The 17,885-nt window shown below is 42.0% G+C and overlaps 2 protein-coding genes across 10 annotated transcripts in view; one reads left to right on the top strand and one right to left on the bottom strand.

Annotated features, from left to right (window-relative positions):
* The window catches only part of ESR2 (estrogen receptor 2), a 45,456-nt gene extending 34,375 nt beyond the window's left edge, over window positions 1–11,081 (top strand). For 5 of the 6 annotated variants that reach the window (XM_085061149.1, XM_085061153.1, XM_085061152.1 and 2 more), the window contains 4 exons: window positions 2,232–2,370; window positions 4,982–5,115; window positions 7,257–7,431; window positions 8,524–11,081. In XM_085061149.1, the coding sequence (XP_084917275.1) occupies window positions 2,232–2,370; window positions 4,982–5,115; window positions 7,257–7,431; window positions 8,524–8,713 (638 nt within the window). In that variant the 3' untranslated portion in view covers window positions 8,714–11,081. The remainder of the gene's footprint in view (window positions 1–2,231; window positions 2,371–4,981; window positions 5,116–7,256; window positions 7,432–8,523) is intronic. The other variant, XM_085061148.1, reaches the window with a different exon arrangement.
* Window positions 11,082–15,413: 4,332 nt separating this feature from the next.
* SYNE2 (spectrin repeat containing nuclear envelope protein 2) overlaps window positions 15,414–17,885 on the bottom strand; it is a 174,761-nt gene continuing 172,289 nt past the window's right edge. For all 4 annotated transcript variants that reach the window (XM_085061147.1, XM_085061143.1, XM_085061144.1 and 1 more), the window contains 3 exons: window positions 17,373–17,462; window positions 17,110–17,156; window positions 15,414–16,515 (listed from right to left, as the gene is read on the bottom strand). In XM_085061147.1, coding sequence (XP_084917273.1) covers window positions 16,290–16,515; window positions 17,110–17,156; window positions 17,373–17,462 — 363 coding nt within the window. In that variant the 3' untranslated portion in view covers window positions 15,414–16,289. The remainder of the gene's footprint in view (window positions 16,516–17,109; window positions 17,157–17,372; window positions 17,463–17,885) is intronic.

Genomic DNA, 17,885 nt, shown 5'->3' with positions numbered 1-17,885 from the left:
TTTTGCCTAAATAGGAAAAATACATGTTTATATTTTGTGGTTTTTTAATATTTAATGACAGTCTTTTGTTATGAATTTTACTCCGTGGATGTATTTTTGTCTGTACTTTCAGCCTAATGGGTTGTATTTTTTTGTTACTCAGTAAAATAGAAGCTGACATCTGGATTTTTTTCCTTCTGAATTCCAAGTATTTTAATTCTCGGTTGTCAGGCAGCAGAACACAGCTTCAATAATTGCTTTTTGCTTTGTTGACCTAGTCTGAAAGAGTTTAACATGGTTCATTGCTGAACCTGTATTGCAAATCGATAAGGTGTTGTCACAATATTGACATTTGGATTCATTATGCAACTTAGTGTGTTGCTGACCAGAGCAGTCTGTCTTTTTCTACTCTTTACACACCCAGCACAAGTTTGTTTTTTTTTTTCTTTTCTGTTTTAGGAATTTATAATTAAATGATAAGGTATGGAGCCCAGAATTTAAAGGGCATGTAATACAGCCACACAAAAATAAATAGTTTAATGTGTTCTGGAGGAAAGCAAGTGGGACTTCTGACACTGCAGTGGAAGCTGTGGTGGTTGTTTGCTGTCCTCGACTTTTAAAGCATGAGATTTTTAAGAAAAGGAAAAATACAGTCCTTTCATCAGCTGTGCTCAATGGCCTTAGATCCTACTGCTGCTGCTGCTGTGAGTTTAGCAGATGACATCTGTGATAACTCTGGATCTTCAAGGTCCTGTAGATTGAACCCTGGGGCTGGGTCTGACATCTCACTCAGCTGAGAGAGTTTTTAAACCTAATAATTCCTTATGCTAGAGAAATCAGTACATGCTGGTGTGAATGTTTATTTAAATATACTCTGAAATGTCTTAGGGCTGTTGTTTCCCAGGAAACTGCCACTGTCAGTTTTTATACTATTCCACACTTTCGTGAAAATTTTCCTAAAAGCACTTTTAAATGCTGAGTGTGTGTGTGGCAGATAATCTGTCATTGGCTGTGCAATCTGTAGTAAATTCTGTGAGGGTGGAACCCAAGAGGGAAGGTACCACTCCTGGGCTCCTCTTTACCCTTCTGTAAAATCAGAAGCAAGGCTGCACCAGCTTTGAAAGGCAGCACATTCAGTGATGATAAAAGTGAGCATTGCCCAGCTCATGGCAGCCCCTGGCTGTCACTGACTCTTCCAGCTGAGTGGTGTAATGAGATTAAAATACATGGAGCATTTGTATGAATTACTGACAGAGAGATTCTTTGGCAGCCCAAACGTCCTGTGTGTATTTTAAGACCTCAGACAACCGAGAAGAACTTCAGGAAACCTGTCTGCCATGGCCAGGCTGTAAGGATTTGTCACCATGCAGTGTCAGAGATGCCAACTCATCTGAAAATGAAGCACCTTTGCCAAGAGCCTGAGCTAAAGGAGCTCAGCTTTGAAAACTGTGCCCTGATCTTGGTTTTGATCACTGAACGACTCTTCATCATATTTGTGTTTCCCTCCTTGACTGAGCGGGCTGTTTTCCCACTTGTATTTTTATAATTTACACTTCTGATCTTTTGGTTTGGAGAGCACAATTTTTCTTTTTTTTCTTTTTTGTTTTTCCTTTTTTTTTTTTTTTTTTAAAGGGAAGAGAAAGGGAGGTCAGTGACTGTCTCTCCCTTCCAGCTGTGCCACATTGCTATCTGAGGCTTTGCTATAAGTTCTGGGGAGAAATAAATCATAGAATCAGAGACTCATGGAATGGTTTGGGTTGGAAAGGACCTTAAAGATCACCTCATTCCATCCCCTGCCATGGGCAGGGACACCTGCCCTGGTGGAAACCAGACCAGGTTGCTCAGAGTTCCATCCAGCCTGGCCTTGAACACTCTCAGGGATGGAGCAGCCACAGCTCCTCCGGACAGCCTGTGCCAGTGGCTCAGCACCCTCACAATATTTTTTCTAACATGTCTCTTCTTTTAACTCAAGAACATAAAGCAGGTGACTCTTCAGTCATTTGAGTTTCACCAGCTCTGTGGGAGTAATTGCTCTAAAACACCACTCTGCTTTACTCCAAACATTTCATGGAAGATTTGGCAATGATAATAGCAAATATTTTTGTTCCTATTTGAAATGGCAGCCTGGCACTTCAGATGACAGTGCTCCCTTGTCTTCGCACCCCATAGATCTTTCTGGTTCTTTTTGTTTCTTGTACACACACAGAGACTTTAACAAGTTGATTTATTTTCTGCTGTTTTCATCACTTTAGGCTTCATTGATCTCAGCCTCTATGACCAAGTAAGACTCTTGGAGAGCTGCTGGATGGAAGTTCTAATGATTGGTTTGATGTGGAGATCAATTGACCATCCTGGGAAACTGATTTTTGCACCAGACCTTGTACTAGACAGGTAAGAGGAATAAATTTTTTGAGAACACTTCAGATTAGCATGCTTGGAGGTGGGGTGAGTGGTAAGAAGAAGATTAAACATGGTAGATGTTGTTAATATTTCATTTAACAATATAATTTACTTGTGCTTGTAACAATGATGTCCTGATGTTCCACATCTTTACAGGAGCTTAAGGAATGCTGAGCTTAAAAAGCATTGTTGAACTCACAAATTCCTGAACTGCTGTACTAGCACTGAGTGTGAAGTTTCTCTGCATTTTTCACATCTTTTGCTGGGTTTGTTCCCTTTGTTCCAGGTCTCTAGATGCTGAAACTGTAAAGCAACACAATGCACTACATTATCCATTTGTCCCTACATCTCTCATTAAAAAGTACATATGTCAGACAATATTTTAATTATTTTAAATAGGTTTCCTACCTGTTTTTGTTCCTGCCACTACAGCAGATTTCATAGTTAGCTATAATAATGAACATTGCAGCACTAGACAAGAGGGATTTAAAGACCTCCAACTTGCTGTTGAATACTGAGAATATTTTTTCAAGGTGAAGCAGGGTGTTTTCAAGTATAAAGATTATTTCTCGATAGCTTCATGTACCAGGAAGGAAGAATATGGATTAGTAAAGATGTTTTTCTACAAAACCTAAGAAGGATTTGACCTGAGCTTCACATTGGTAAAAAGTCAGGGAAACAATCTACTCTCTTGGGTAGTCTTAAAATGTGTTGTAGCCTTTCCAGCCTGGGAAAATTCGGATTTGCACCAGTTCTGTGACTTGCAATCTATAATTATCACTGTAGATACAGATAGGCAAAATTGGCTAATAAAAGAAATAAATTTAATTTATAAAACAGAGGAAATAAGTATTACTTGCTCAAATAAAATTCATAGCAAGGACATGCTGCATTGTTCAGTTCAATGATTAGAAATTGCTCAGAATGTATGATACACTTAATTGCTCAGGAGCTAATATGTGCTGAATAGAATCAGAATATTTGATGCATTTCTTCATTTCCTCAAGACATGGCAGAGGGGGAGGTTACAAGTGTCTGGGCTTGCTGTAATTTTATTTAGGACATCCTTAAATGAACCTGGTCTGTAACTTGATTGTTCCCATCTTAGTTGAACTTAAAATCCTAGAGTGGTTTGGGTTGGAAGTGACATCAATTATCATCTCATTTCCCCATCCTGCCATGGGCAGGGACTCCTTCCACCAGACCAGCTTGCTGCAAGCCCCATCCAGCCTGGCCTTGAACACTCCTAGGGTTGGAGCATCCACAGCTCTCTGGGCACTCTGTGCCAGTGCCTCTCACCCTCACAGGGCAGAATTCCTTCCTGATCTCTAGTCCAAACTCACTCTCTTTTCATTTGACACCATTCCCCCTTGTCCTGTCATCCCAAGCCTTTGGAATTGTCCAAATTCCCTCTCCAGCTCTCTGGGAGCCCCTTTAGGCACTGGATGGGGTTCTAAGGTCTCCCTGGAGCCTTCAGATACATTTCCTAATAATCTTTTCAGACAATTCTTCTCTGGTACCTCTGCCCTAATTTTGAATCTGGCAGCTGCCTGTCCTTCTGCAAAGCTCAAAATTCTTTGCTATGAGGAGCACAAAAAACTGGGCAATAATAAATACTTTTCTGCAGGCAGAACCTGCTGTTCCAGGATGGTGTTACCTGCATGTGTCTGCCTCTTCTGAAGGCTCAGCACCTTTCCCTTGGGATGCAGTAAATTTCTTTAATTTTCCTGCACTGCTGTGCTTGAATCTGTCTCATCTTAAAAACATTACAGAGAGAAAAAAAAATCTCCTGTTACAAATAGTATAAGAAACCTCCCTTTGAATACTGTTATTGTAGACCTTAATCACTTTTCTAGTCCAGTACATGTAAAACAAAACTTACCAAAAAACTGGAACAGTGACTTCACTGGTTTGAAATTTGCCACTGCTGAATTTTAAACAAATTGGAATGATTTGTTTGGGGTGTTTTTCAGAGCAGAAAACAGGATCACTCCTAATATCCAAAATTAAGAAAGTTGCATTCTGTAAACACTTGCAAATATAAAAATAACCAAACCACAAAACTGCCAAAACCCCAAATACCTTTCAATACCTACACAGAAAAAGGTGCTCAGAGATGGGGACAAGAGTTGTTTTATTCTTTAGAAAATGTCTTATTATTCAAGTAACTTATTGTAGGCAGTCTTTCTTTTTCACTAAGTCCTGAGGCCTCCATTAGGCACAAAAATTATATTATTGGTTGTGGTAAGTCCTTGTTAATCTGGAAAATTAACAAATCTGGAAAATTATTCAAGGTGGTACTGTGCCCTGGACTACAGGATTTCAAACTGATTATCCAGAATTATACAGGCTGAGAGGATCCAGAAATATGATCATACTTATGGTCAGTCCTGCTTGCACTTTAAAGAGAAAATCAGTTTCTTATAAATGCTGACCTTTCATACCAGTGTAATTTTCAATTTAGATTTTGTGATAGAGCCTTATAAATCCTCCCAGAGACGAGATAGATAGGCTTTTTGCAGCCTTCATGCTTTGAATTTTATCTGTCTGAGTCAGTTCCTTAATTCTCCTTTTTGGTAACATTTTGAATGTGTTTCCATAGGGATGAGGGGAAATGTGTAGAGGGGATTTTGGAGATCTTTGATATGCTCCTGGCCATGACCTCGAGGTTCCGAGAGCTGAAACTGCAGCACAAGGAGTATCTGTGTGTCAAGGCAATGATCCTCCTCAATTCCAGTGAGTATGGGGTTGGCTCTGATATTCACCAAACTGTGCCTTTTATTTTGAGGATAGCTGGGAAATCAGCCTCAAAAAACCCCAAAATATCAAATGATAAAAAGCAGATGAAAGAGAAGAATAGGAAAGGACTTCTGTCTGATAGATTGTAAAGATTTTTGCTCAAGAAATGTCTAAACTGTATCATTTGCTGGATTTAGGGCTATGTCCTGTTACAAGAAATGCATGAGAGACCCAAAGTCTGAAAGCTTCTCACAAGGTGGGGCTCATGGCCAGGCTGTGGGTTTGTCCTTTCCAGAGGGAACTATTGTTCCTGTCTGTGTGGATCCTGGTCATCAGTAAAGTTGCTGTACAGCTCTGCAAACCTGTCTTTAATTCTTAATTTTAGTAATTCCAATAACACTAGTTACTCAACTGGGTGATTATTTATTTGGCTTAAATGTTCCTATTTAATGGCAATGAGTTTGTTAGAAACTATGGAAAGGATTCAAGAGTTCTGCAAGATGAATTTCAGGACAGGAGCTTTGCTTTGCAGCCTCTTACTCAAGGCAAGTGTTTGCTAGTTTAGAGTAGCCTCCAGTAAAATGATATTCTGCCCCAGGACATTTTGTTGTTAATGCTGACAAAAAAATCCAAAACCCAAATAACAGCTAAATTATCAGCAAGAGGCTGCTGCATAATTCTCAGTTTGGCATTGAAGGGGAGTAGTCCAGCTGCAATCCCATTTGTCTGCCCACTTGTTTGGGTGGGAGTGCTGTCCTGCTGGAGAATAGAAAAGCTCTGCAGAGGGATCTGGACAGGCTGGATTGATGGGTCAACACCAACAGCATGAGATTCAACAGGACCAAGTCTGGGTCCTCCACTTTGGCCACAAAAGCCTCCTGCAGTGACACAGGCTGAGGGAAAGGGTGGCTGGAAAGCCATCATGATGATGAGAGGAAATGAGATTTCGTGATGATGATGAGAGGAGATGGCTTCAAGCTGCACCAGGATTGGTTTAGATTGGGTATTAGGAGCAATTTCTTCAGCAAAAGAAATTGGAGCATTGGAACAGACTGCCCAGGGAAGTGAGGGAGTCGCCATCCCTGGAGGGATTGAAAAGAGGAGCAGATGTGGCACTTGGGGACATGTTTTAGTGATAGCCTTGGCAGTGCTGGGTCAAAAGTAGGACTTGGTGATCTTTAAGGTTTTTCCAACCTAAATGGTTCTGTGATTCTATGGATATCACTATTTTAACAGACAAAAAAATCATGTTTTTTTTCCTAAAATATCCACTACAACAAAAAAACCCACAAACAACAAAAAAACCACCACCAAAAAAGAAACCCACATTTTCTTCAAAGTTCACATCTCAAAAGATCTCTCCCTTTCCCTGCTCTCCTTTCTTGTCAAAATTAATAATTTTCTCCTAATTTTTAACGTGTTCTGGAGCTCTGTCCTTCCATAGGTATCTCTAGAGGGATTGTTGTGGTTTTTTCTTTCTCCTGTCCCAAGTCTCTTCTGCTTTATCAATAATGTTATTGTGTGTTTCCAGACCTTCCTAGTGATGATTTATTTTCTTCCTTGTCCATTCCCCCAAACATCTTTTTTTTTAAGTTTTTGCTGACTTTCAAGGTTTCTTACTGCAGGCAGGTGTTGTGTTATGACACCCATAGTGATCTGTAGGGAGACCATGACCAGATGGATCACTATGAGCAGTGTCACTGACATGATCTGCTCCCTCCCTCTGATACACTCAGGGAAAAATGGGGTTTTTTCAACAAGGAGAGATTAGAACAAGCTTAATAATATAGTTCATAATAGTTAAAAAACAAGGTACAGGGGAAGAAAAGGAGATTCTCTCCTGGAGAACGGAGAGCACGTCCATTCACCTGACTGAAGGGTCTATGTGCAGCACGTCTGGGGAGGATTTGGGAGAATTGCTCACTTTGCAAATGATGTGGCCATCAAATTTTGGTAAAGGAATGTCAGCTGGAGCTTGATGTGGCACATGGAGCATCATTTGCTCAGTCTTGAGGGGGTTGTAAGGGAATGCATCTTCTCTAATCGTGTCAAAATATTGCATGGTAAAAAAATCCACAGTCACACAGGTTTTTTTCTTCCTCAAGAGCAGCAAATATTTCTTTCTCTTCTCTGGTTAGGCATGTTCCCCTTGTCAGCAGAGGAACCTGAAAGCAACAGGAAACTGCACCACTTGCTGAACGTGGTCACAGAGGCTTTGGTGTGGGTTATTGCCAAGAGTGGGATTCCCTCTCAGCAGCAGACAACTCGCCTGGCCAACCTGCTGATGCTCCTCTCTCATGTCAGACACGCCAGGTAGGTTTTAAATTAATGCATTAACACTTGTGCTATGTTAGTGTTTGTTTGTTACAGCAAAAAATGGTGGCTGGAACTGCAGAGCACTCCTGAGGGAATCCTGGTGCTGCTTGTCACCTCTGTCCCTGTGAGGCTTTCCTTCCTAGCACAACAAAACCTGCAGTAAACTCAAGTGTTTGCTGGCACTCAGTGATGTGATGATATTAAAATGCTGTCTTAACCTTATTATATTAAATTATTCATTATGAAGCTGCCTGAAATGTTTAATAATAATAACACAGATTCAGCCCTTCAAAAATCACCCCACTCAGCTATCTAAACTCTTCCATTCCACATGGAAATCTGTTCCAAAACTGATCTGCAGTGGTAGAGCAAAGTGGACTTTGGAGGTCATGCTTTTCCAAGACCAAATTTGTAGTCTTTTCTGGGGAGGTACAATGTTTTTGCCAAATAACTCATGCTACAGCAATGCCAGGCTCCTGTTTTCTCCATGGGAAGTGGCTCCTCTGCTCCCTGACAGCTCTTGGACCTCCCTGAGCTGCTCATCTGTGCTTGTGGGACAGCAGACAGAAACACAGGGTCCTACAAACACAGGCTTGAATTTTCAGTCTGTTTGTAATTTTAAATTATTACTCAGAGGGCAGCTGTTCACTAAGCTGTCTCATGGCTTGGCTTTGGACTCTGTGTCCAGAGAAGATGTCCTGGGACCAGGCTGGAGCACCCAAAGGAGAGCTGGGCTGTAGGGATGCTGGAAATGGATGGTCATCCTTGCAATAAGCATCCTGGGAGAGCAGATGGCAGCAGCAGGGACCTGATGGTGCTGAAAGACAGCTTTTAACAGTCAGTTTGTGAACTGGGGGGGAGTTTGAGAACTCCAGCACCAGCCAGAGCTGAACCTGTCTCATGGCTCCTGTGCATTCTGTACAGCTGATGTTGTCCCTGTTGAGAGTGGTAAGTGATCTCAGGGACCAGAGCAGATAAATCCTCTTAAATCCAGTTTTAAAAAAGGATTCTCTTGAAACCATGACCGTGTTTTTCTTCTCTGCACTGGTGGAACCAGATTGCTGAGTTATTTTCTGTTCTCCTGCACAGTAACAAGGGAATGGAGCATCTCCTGAGCATGAAGTGTAAAAACGTGGTCCCAGTGTATGACTTGCTGCTGGAGATGCTGAATGCTCACACCCTGAGAGGGCAAAGGAAGTCCCCAGCCACACACCCTGAGTTTGGCCCACTGGAGCAAATGGAGCCTGGAGACAGCCTGAGGAACGGGACACCCCAGTAATTGTGCTGAGACCTGGAAATGTGAGGCTTTTTCAAAGCTGTGGGAGAAAACAGAACTGCTGTGATGGGGCTGCAGAAGTGTGACCTGGTGTGAGTTCTCATCCCTTCTGGATTTGCACACTGGTGTCTCGGGACGGGCTATGGGATGTTCACCTCTGTCCATGTTTCTGACACTGTAACAGCTGCACTGTTAGAGTGCCTTTTCTGAGACTCTGCAAAAGCACCTTATGAAATCAAGCCTCAGAACAGCACTGTGGGACAGGGAATTGCTGCCTCTCCTCCTCAGAGGAGAGACAGGTAAAGGGACAGGTTTGAGGTGGCAGAAGAAGCCTGGGCCAAAACTTGGAGAGAGCATCTTGGTCTCTGTCTCCCAGAGCAAGACTTCTAAGCACTGACTGGACAATGTCCTCTTTCATCACGGGATGGTGTGAAATGTAGAACAGCACCATTTGGGACAGATGTTTACCTCTGTGTGCTGGTCCTGGGGAATGCCTGCTCTGCAGCTGATCTAGATAAAGTGCCGAGATACTGACAGTGTGAAGGAGCTTATTCTCAAATATGCAATGGCTGCAAGGGCCTTCATCTGAAGGTTGTTTGAAATAGCATCTAGGGCCAGTTCAGAACCTCTGCAGAAAGTTTAAACTGAGCTTAAGTTTGTATTTTGTGAGCCTGTTCCTAACACTCACATTATTATCTGCTTAAATTCTTCAGTGCTTTAAGCAACAACCAAATCGTCTGGATATTTCAGCCAATGCTGACTTTTGAAACGTGTTTTGTCTGTGAGATTAACATGTTGTTTTATATATTTATTAATGATGTTCAATCTATTCTAATCATTAGGTACAAGAGGTTGCTCTGTGAATATTAACTGTTTGTATTTGTATATGATCTGCTGATCAGGCCTTGTGAAACCAGCTAGAAAAAAAAACCTTCCCACCCCTTTGGTGTGAGGAATTATGTCCTGCCCACCCAAAACCTCCTGCAGGGGGTGAGGCACTGGATGGGAACATGGATGGGGATCTGTTTTTGTCTGCTGCCCTGAGGTTTGCTGCTTGCTTGTTCTCAGCATGCATGGCACCTTGTGCTGTGGTTTTCATATCTTTATAGGAGCCCTCAAAGAGCGAGGATGGGGATAATGGTAAATGTAAAGATAATGTAAAGATGGGGATAATGGCAAATGTAACGTTGAGATGGGGATAATGGTAAATGTAATGTTGAGAAGGGGATAATGACAAATGTAAAGCTCATGGAGAGATGGGGATAATGGTAAACGTAAAGATAACGTAGAGATGGGGATAATGTAAAGCACCACTTTGCTTTGCAAGTGTGATGACTTGTTTGAATTACACTGAAGATGTAGTGGTTTAAACTTCCTTGTTGTGCTGATTTCTGCATGTGTTTAAGCTGCACTGAGTAAAAAAAAAAAAAAAACAAAAAAACAGTGATGACCCCAGTGATCAGCAGGGTGGCATCATTCATTCTGGTAACTGTCTCTCTAAATGGATTCATTTCAATACAGCACATGCATGTTCTGGGCATTACGGTGAAATAAATTGGGATCACACCAAAAGTCTATTTTGAGACAATAAATCTTTTGGATTAGGGACTTCGATTAGTATGCCATTTGCATACTTTGAATATTAGTCAAACCATGAATCTTGGTGTTTTTTTAAAGCCAAGGACAGTATTTTTTATAGGTGGTGCATAAAGAGTTTTCAGTGAGTTACACAAATCTATTGTCTGTTCTGATCTTGTACTATACCAGATGCTGCTGCTGATCTAAATTTTTACTCGCTGCCTTTTTATTGTTTTTAAGAAACTGTAATATAGCAGTGTCCTTCTAAAGAAGTGTAATATTTACAATGAAGAAAAGGAAAAAAATGTGAGTAGAGTCTAGAATTTATTGGTACTTTCATTTTGAGAGATGTTTTGCTGTGAAAAAGCTGTCTCAGTATTTCTTGGGCTTGATTGTGTTCTGGCCTCGTTGCCTGTTGTATTGTTCTTTCTCTGATTTTCCTTATCCTGTGTAATCTTTTGGTTTAATACAGTTTTTCCAAGAAATGCTTAGTGATTTGTTTGTTTGTTTTGCTTTAAAAGTGCTGAATTTATGTACAATGTTGGAAAAAGCCTCTTAAAGAGAAAATGGGAAAGATGGGGTATAAATCATGGAATTAGCTTCTAAATGGAAATTTGCTGTGGATTGACTCTGTAAAAGGGTGATACTGCAGTTTTGTGCCATGTGTTGTTCATGTATGTTGCTATTAGCACAGTGCAAATAGGAAGATGATGTGATTTTAACCTACTTTTTGTCTTGTTGAACATGATTTTATTAAAAGTCACTAACAGTGTTTTAAAATGGGTGAAAGTCAGCAGCTGTGGAGTCTGGATTAATGTAGCTGTGTTCATGCTGGGAGAAGGAGAGGATGCACAGGGAGGGGTGTGGCAGTGACTGAAGGAGGGTGCCTGGGTCTCTTGGGAGAGATGCTGGGTCTGTCTCGGGTCTGGATGCCCCAGATTCTCCCAGATGCTGCATTCCTGGTGAGGAGCATGTCCATGTCTCTGCCAGCCCTGAGCAGAGCTGCCACACTGTGCTTCCCTTTGGATTTTGGGGACTTTTCCAGGCTCAGTGTGAATGAATGGAGTCCTCAGGACCTGCAGGGGCTCTCAGGAGAGGCTCTTCTGTCGCTTTCTTTCACTGCTTTGCTTCACTCAGCTTCTGCTGGGACCTGGCAGAAGTGCTGTGGCTGCTTGGAGAAATCATGCTGCAGTTCTGGGATGTTCAGAGGGGAGCAAACCTTGCTCAGTGAGAGGGACAGCTGCCATGGGTTAAAAAAAAAAAGGAAAGAGAAAAGGAAGGAAGGCCAAATTTTTTAACAGCACATGTAAGGAAAACATGGCTGAGCTTCCTCTCTCAAGTCTGAAACTAGAACCAGATGGTAAAACAACCTTGGCTTTTTTTCTTTTTTCTTTTAAAGAAATGTGGTTTCAGAGAGGTAAAATGCTTTGTCTCCAGGAAAGTGAGACCTTTTCCACACCTCTGTCTTCCTTCAAATTACCCATTTTTAGTGCTGTCATGTTTCCAGTCAGAGAGGAGAATGTGGGGGAAAGATACGTAGATGTGTTGAAACATTCTTCCCGGAGATAGTGCCCAACAGGGTAAGTGCTCCTCTAAAACAGCAAACTAAGACAGGTAGCACTTGATTTTTTTTTTAAATAAATATGCATACTTCCATAGTCACAGTGTATTAATTCCTTGCTGTCTGAATGATAGATCTATACAAGGATCATCGTGGTGAAAGGATGATTTAACTGCTGGAACTTTTTCCTTTTACTTCTGATTACTTGGGGAGTATGAAAGATACTTGCTTTATTCGCACCATTTACAGTGGTTTAGCAGAGCCTAAAAATGCAGTGAGCCCCCAGAAAGTTTCCTGTTGATCCTATTCGACCTGTCACCAGTGATCATCCTCTTCTGAGGTGAGAATTTTTGTCTTGTTTGGACTTTTATCATAGAAGCATGGAGTGGTTTGGGTTGGAAGTGACCTCAAAGATCATCTCCCCTGCCATGGGCAGGGACAACTTCCACCAGACCAGGTTCCTCAGAGCTCCATCCAGCCTGGCCTTGAACATATCCACAAATGCAGCATCCACAGCTTCTTTGATCTGCATGTTCCAGTGTCTCAACACCTTCACAGCATCCTGTCCCTCCATGCTCTTGTCAAAAGTCCCTCTCCAGCTCCACTGTAGCCCCTTCAGGTACTGGAAGCTGCTCTAAGTCTCCCTGGAGAGTTCCCCTCCCTGCAAGGGTTTCTCCAGAGCCTGGCCAGGTGTCTCCACTTCACCCCACACTCCATTCCATCCCCTTAGCAGGTGCTGGCTGCAGACTGTGGGTGTGGGAACTCCTCGTGGAACAGTTCTGAACACACCACCCATGTCCATCCAGGGAGGAGCAGCTGCATTTTACCCCGCAATTTCTGTACCTTTCAACTTCTGTTAGGATGTGAATATAACTTCTCAGTTTCCTCTAATTCTACCCCAGGCCATCTTTTCATGCTTCCATACACCTGGAGCTGGCAGCCATGGAAACACCTTTGCTATCATCACTATCCACCTTGGAAAAAATGGTTTGACATTGCTTAGGTCCTGTGAGATAATGAGTCAGCAAAGCAGGTAAGATGTGGTCATCTGTTGTGCCTAAACCAATTCTAAAGACTGTTGGAAATGGGAGTGCAAAAAGTGGATTGCTAAAATACGGAATGTATTATTTACACTAATTTTTCACAGTATTTTACTACTAAGGTGAAGTGTGGTGCATTAAATGGCACTTTCATAGCCAAGACTTCATTTTATTTATGATCTGTGTATTGTTGAACTCCATCTTTACATTGAAGAGTCACCTACACTCCTCATGCATTGTTGAGTGTCAGCAATTTCAATTTAAGTGCATGAGGAAAATGAAAGTGCCATGCTATAAAAATGCCAACATCTGCTGCTACTGTCTCAGCAGACAAAACCTTCTTCACTCATCACAGTGTCATGTAGTCAGGAGCTGGCATGGCCATTACCAGGGCTTACTGCACATCTCCTACGCCAGTTTTCCACAAAATTTTCTGAGTCCTGTCATTTTTGTTTCAACATTTCACTCTCTCTGCAAGTTTGTAATGGAAATGGGTTCCCAAGTGAAAGTGGTGCCTTTTAAAGTACTTCATGTATGCTATGATAATGTGAAAACAACCCAACATCCCAGCCCCTCCCTTTCCCACAGCTGTCTTTAGCTCTGTGCAGTGATGGTATTTGTGTGGTGCTGTGTTTCATTCAGTTGTGGATTGTTGTGATTGCCTGACTAAACAGGCACCATGAAATGTAAATATATGGCTTTTTGTTCATTTCTCTCCTGCAGCTGAGCTCAGCCTGGTCTCATGACCATGTTAAGTGTGTGATCACTCTGAGGGACACCTTCCACCAGACCAGGCTGCTCCAAGCCCCAACCAAACCTGCCCTGGAACACTTCAGGGATGTCCATAGCTTCTCTCGACAACTTTTCCCAGTGCCTCACCACCCTCACAATAAGGGATTTCTTCCTAACATCTAATCTAAGCCTGTCCTTCACCAGCTTAGAGCCAGCCACATCCTTTGTTTTACCACTCTACACCCTTGTGAAAAGCTCATCTCCAGCTCTCTAGGAGGTTCTCTCAGGTACCAGAAGTTGCTCTTAGGGCTCCCTGGAGCCTCCTCATTGCTGCTGACTATGCTGGAGGAGGGGCAGGCAGAGCTGAAAACAGGCTGAGGCCTCATCTCACTGCCAAAAAATAAGGCTTCAACTCAAAACTAATTTTTGCTCTGTTTGATTCCTACAATGCATGTGCACAGGCTCTGCTTGCTCCCACTACTGCATCTGCCCTCTCTTTTAAATATTTTTTCCCTTCCCTGGCCACTAACAACCCAGTCTGAGATGATGATACAAAGAAATTGGTGGGGATTATAATCAACTGGAAATAAAACTATTTAAAATAGGCTTGAAGGAAAAAAGATTTAAGCTATTTCCCAGACCTTTTTTTTTGGTGACATTTTGAGATAATTTCTTGAAAGCTCCTCTTTTTATATATTACATCAGCTCAACAATTTGATATAACTGTTCATAATGAAAGGAAATTGTAGGCTATGAAATTTTCCTTAGACCTTTTAACATTGTTCAATTTTTTCCCCTGCACAGGTTCTTTAATGGAAGAAGAACCGACTATCATGTCAGCAACTGACTATTACTCCTTGGCAGAAAGGTCTGCACGGGCATTTGTGACAAGCTGGCAATGAAATAATGGTTAGAGTTGGCTCACTTCTACAGAGTAAGAAACTTAAATGAGCTCCATCTTAAAGTAATTGCTTTGAAAATATCCAATAATGATGACAAGAGGGAGAGAGGACAGGGTGAGTGGCTGTGTGCAGCGAGAGGTGAGGGGGATCCATCTCTAGATACAGCATCAGTGTGAGAACTGTAGCTGGGACTTTGGTGCTGGAGCACAACTCTGGCACCAAATCTGGCACCTCAACACAGTTTGAGTTTGGTTTAATATCCTGGAAATAAACCACAGTGGCTTTGCCACCATGGCTGGGAAAAAGCAGTTGGTTTGGCCCTTCTCTGAACATAAAGACAGTGCAGTTTGCTTTGTAAACCCCCCTGCCAGAAGATGGGGAATCACCAGTGGTGACAAGTGTAGAAAGGGTGGGAGAACCCTCACAGGCTCAGAGACCTTATTTTCTGTGGGTTAGCACTACAGAAAGTGGTTAATTCCTGGGTGATTTTCACTGCAACACAAAAAACATCTGACCAAAGCCCCTTCTGCTGCATTCAGCTCTCCTCACTGTGCACTCCCCAACTCCAGCACTCCACTATATAAAGTCATTTCCAGGATGGGAAATAGTTGGGCATTTCAAACTAGTAATAAGCATTAATTGGTTGAACTTTGTATTCTTCCTACAGGCAATCACCAGCAGTTGCAAAGGAGAGGATCTCTGCCATGGAACACAGGTCCCACTTCTGGATTTGTGATCTCTTGCTCTGACAAGCACGGGAGTGGTTGTGCTTCTTCTTCCAGCACCACTCCATCAGCAGGCAAAGAAGGTGACTCTTCCAGGAGTGGAAGAGGCAGCATTGCTGGAACATAAAGCTGTTCTTCCCCACCAGACACACCCACAGTCCTGCAGACATTGGCAAAATTTTAATGACAGTACTCAAACTGTACAACCGAGGGGCAGTGGCAATGCTGACTGTACACAGGGTTTCTCCAGCCACTGCCCAAGCGCCAGTTTCATTTTAAAAACAAAGCTTATAAAAATGCACAATTCTCTCCCAAGGTACTGTACACTATTCAGCAGGTTAAAAACTGAAAAAAAAAATCTTTCATTAAAAAAGTCATTGCACTATTTGTATACATCAGGGATAGTCTACATAATCATGTTCATCTAGAAAATATGTGCATTATAAACCATTTCCATGCAATGCAGCAATTCCTTATTTCAAAGGTGGTATAAAAAGACAACACAGCAGTCCTAACCACTAGAACACTTTATGTCAAACAAAACAAATGTGCATCATGATATTGAATGTGTTAGATGAATAAAATACAATAACAAAGATTCAAAAATAAGCTTTTTTTTTTTGTTTCCACCAAGTGACTACAGTACCAAAACATACAGGTAATGTGAAGTGTGTTCAGAAATCATATTAAATGAAGTCCCTCTTCACCTGCTTATTTGTCATGCTAACCCAAGACAGACTGCTATGTTTAAGATGACTGTGATGTCGTTTCTGCATCTAACAACTCAGTATCCAAACACCCTGCAAGCTTAAGAGCACTGCCCCTATAAAATAGTGAATCTATTGCATCAAAGTATAAAGTGTGTCGCTTACAGTTTAAAAAAAATCTATAGAAAAAGTTTTGTTTTCCGTACAAAAAAACCGCTGAAATTTCTTCAAGATATACATTTTGAGACGTGAAATTTGCTGCTGGATTGATGCTGGAGCAGCATGGAGGAAAAAAAAAAAGCACCACCCAAGTGTTTTGGTGTGTGGAGGTGTCCTAGGTCGGGGGGGGCCCGTTGGTGTAGCGCAGCATGGGGTAGAAGGAGCGGGCGAAGTTGTTGGCCTGGGTGCAGCTGTAGTCTTCCTCAGAGGAGGGGATCATGCAAGCCAGGAGCAAAAGCAGCAGAAAGAACAACTGGAGAGGTAAAGCTGCTCGTAAGACTCGGTAAAAGAAAGAGGGAGACCGAGGGTTTGCCTGCACAGGCTGTGGATGGCTTTCGGTCCTGGAAAGGAGAAACAAAGAACAACAAGTTGGGTTTTACTCTATTTTCAGATGCAAGCTTAACTTTTCCCAGGAGGCAAACAGACCATTCCAAATAGGTGTTGAAGCATAAAGGAAAGACATCATTCACACCCATGAGGTTCTTCTCTGCCCTGGCATTACTGAGATCTACACTTTGATCAGGCCCTGATGGACTGGAGGTTCCCAGTTTTAAGTTCTCCCTTTGTCCTTCGTGGTCTGTTTGCACTAAGCAGCCCTCAGTAGCAAGTTTTCTTTTTCCAAGCATACTGGTGGAATTAAAGGAGGATTTAAACCTAAAATATCCACCATTTGGCATGAAAAATATATTCTCAAGAGTAAAGACAAGCCAGGGGTGCACATTGCTGCAGAGGTCCTGGGAGCAGGAGGGCTAAAGGAAACCATTCCCTAAGAACAGCCCAGAACTGGTAGGTAGAGGAGACACTACAGGTAGGCAGAAATCACTTTCACCCATTTGTCAGCCTACAAGGAACAGCTGCTCAGGTTTCTGCTGGCACTCAGCTCCTCTCTGCCTATTCATTATTTTTCAAAAGACCAGGCAAATATAAAATATTACCTTGAACTGCTGCCATTTCTGCCATCAGCAGTTCTCCTTAGGGCCATCTGTAGAGAGAAATAGCTTTTAGTATCCAGGTTTCAGAAACTACAAGGAATTTCTCTTTCTCAGAAAAGAGCTGTAGACTTTAAGATGTGATTGTAAATTCTGTAATAAGGTACACGTACCTAAAAGGTAAAATGATTATATCTGAGGAACTTCCCCACTAAGTATGTCAAAATACACTACATGCTGATAGCAAAATATCAGAAAAATATACTTGCCTTCTTCACAGCAGGGCTAGATTTCTCTTCTTCTGGATTATAGACTCCTGAGTCCAAGTCATCTGGAACTAGCAGGAATGTTTTGCTATCCTAAAAGACAACAACACTTTCCTCTTTAAAATTCACATTCAAAACTGACAACAAATGAAGTGCAAAGAACTACCTTTCACTGCCTCTATGCACACACAGCCTGCTGCCCCTTTACATGTGCATGACCAGTTCCCCAAAATAAAGGAATGTTTTACAGTGCCCAGCCTGAAGGAATTACAGTAGAATGGGTGCACACATGTATTAACTTGAAAATCTCACTATCTGACAAGCCTCAGGGTAAGCAGAGGAAATTGGTATGAACTCCATACCAATTTCATTGTAGTTTCAATTGGAGTTCATTGCTATGAACTCCAGCTCCTGTTCATTACACACTCCTAGCCTGATACTTGGTCTGGATCACACAAATTCAGGTTGGAAGGGACTTTGGGAAGTTCATCTAGTCCAACCTGCTCCAAAGCAAGG

The sequence above is a fragment of the Lichenostomus cassidix genome, chromosome 5 (assembly GCF_008360975.1).
Source record: "Lichenostomus cassidix isolate B80296 chromosome 5, HeHo_3.0, whole genome shotgun sequence".
Taxonomy (NCBI): Eukaryota; Metazoa; Chordata; class Aves; order Passeriformes; family Meliphagidae; genus Lichenostomus; species Lichenostomus cassidix.
Note: the sequence above shows the minus strand (reverse complement) of the source record. Positions and strands in the feature narration are given on the sequence as shown.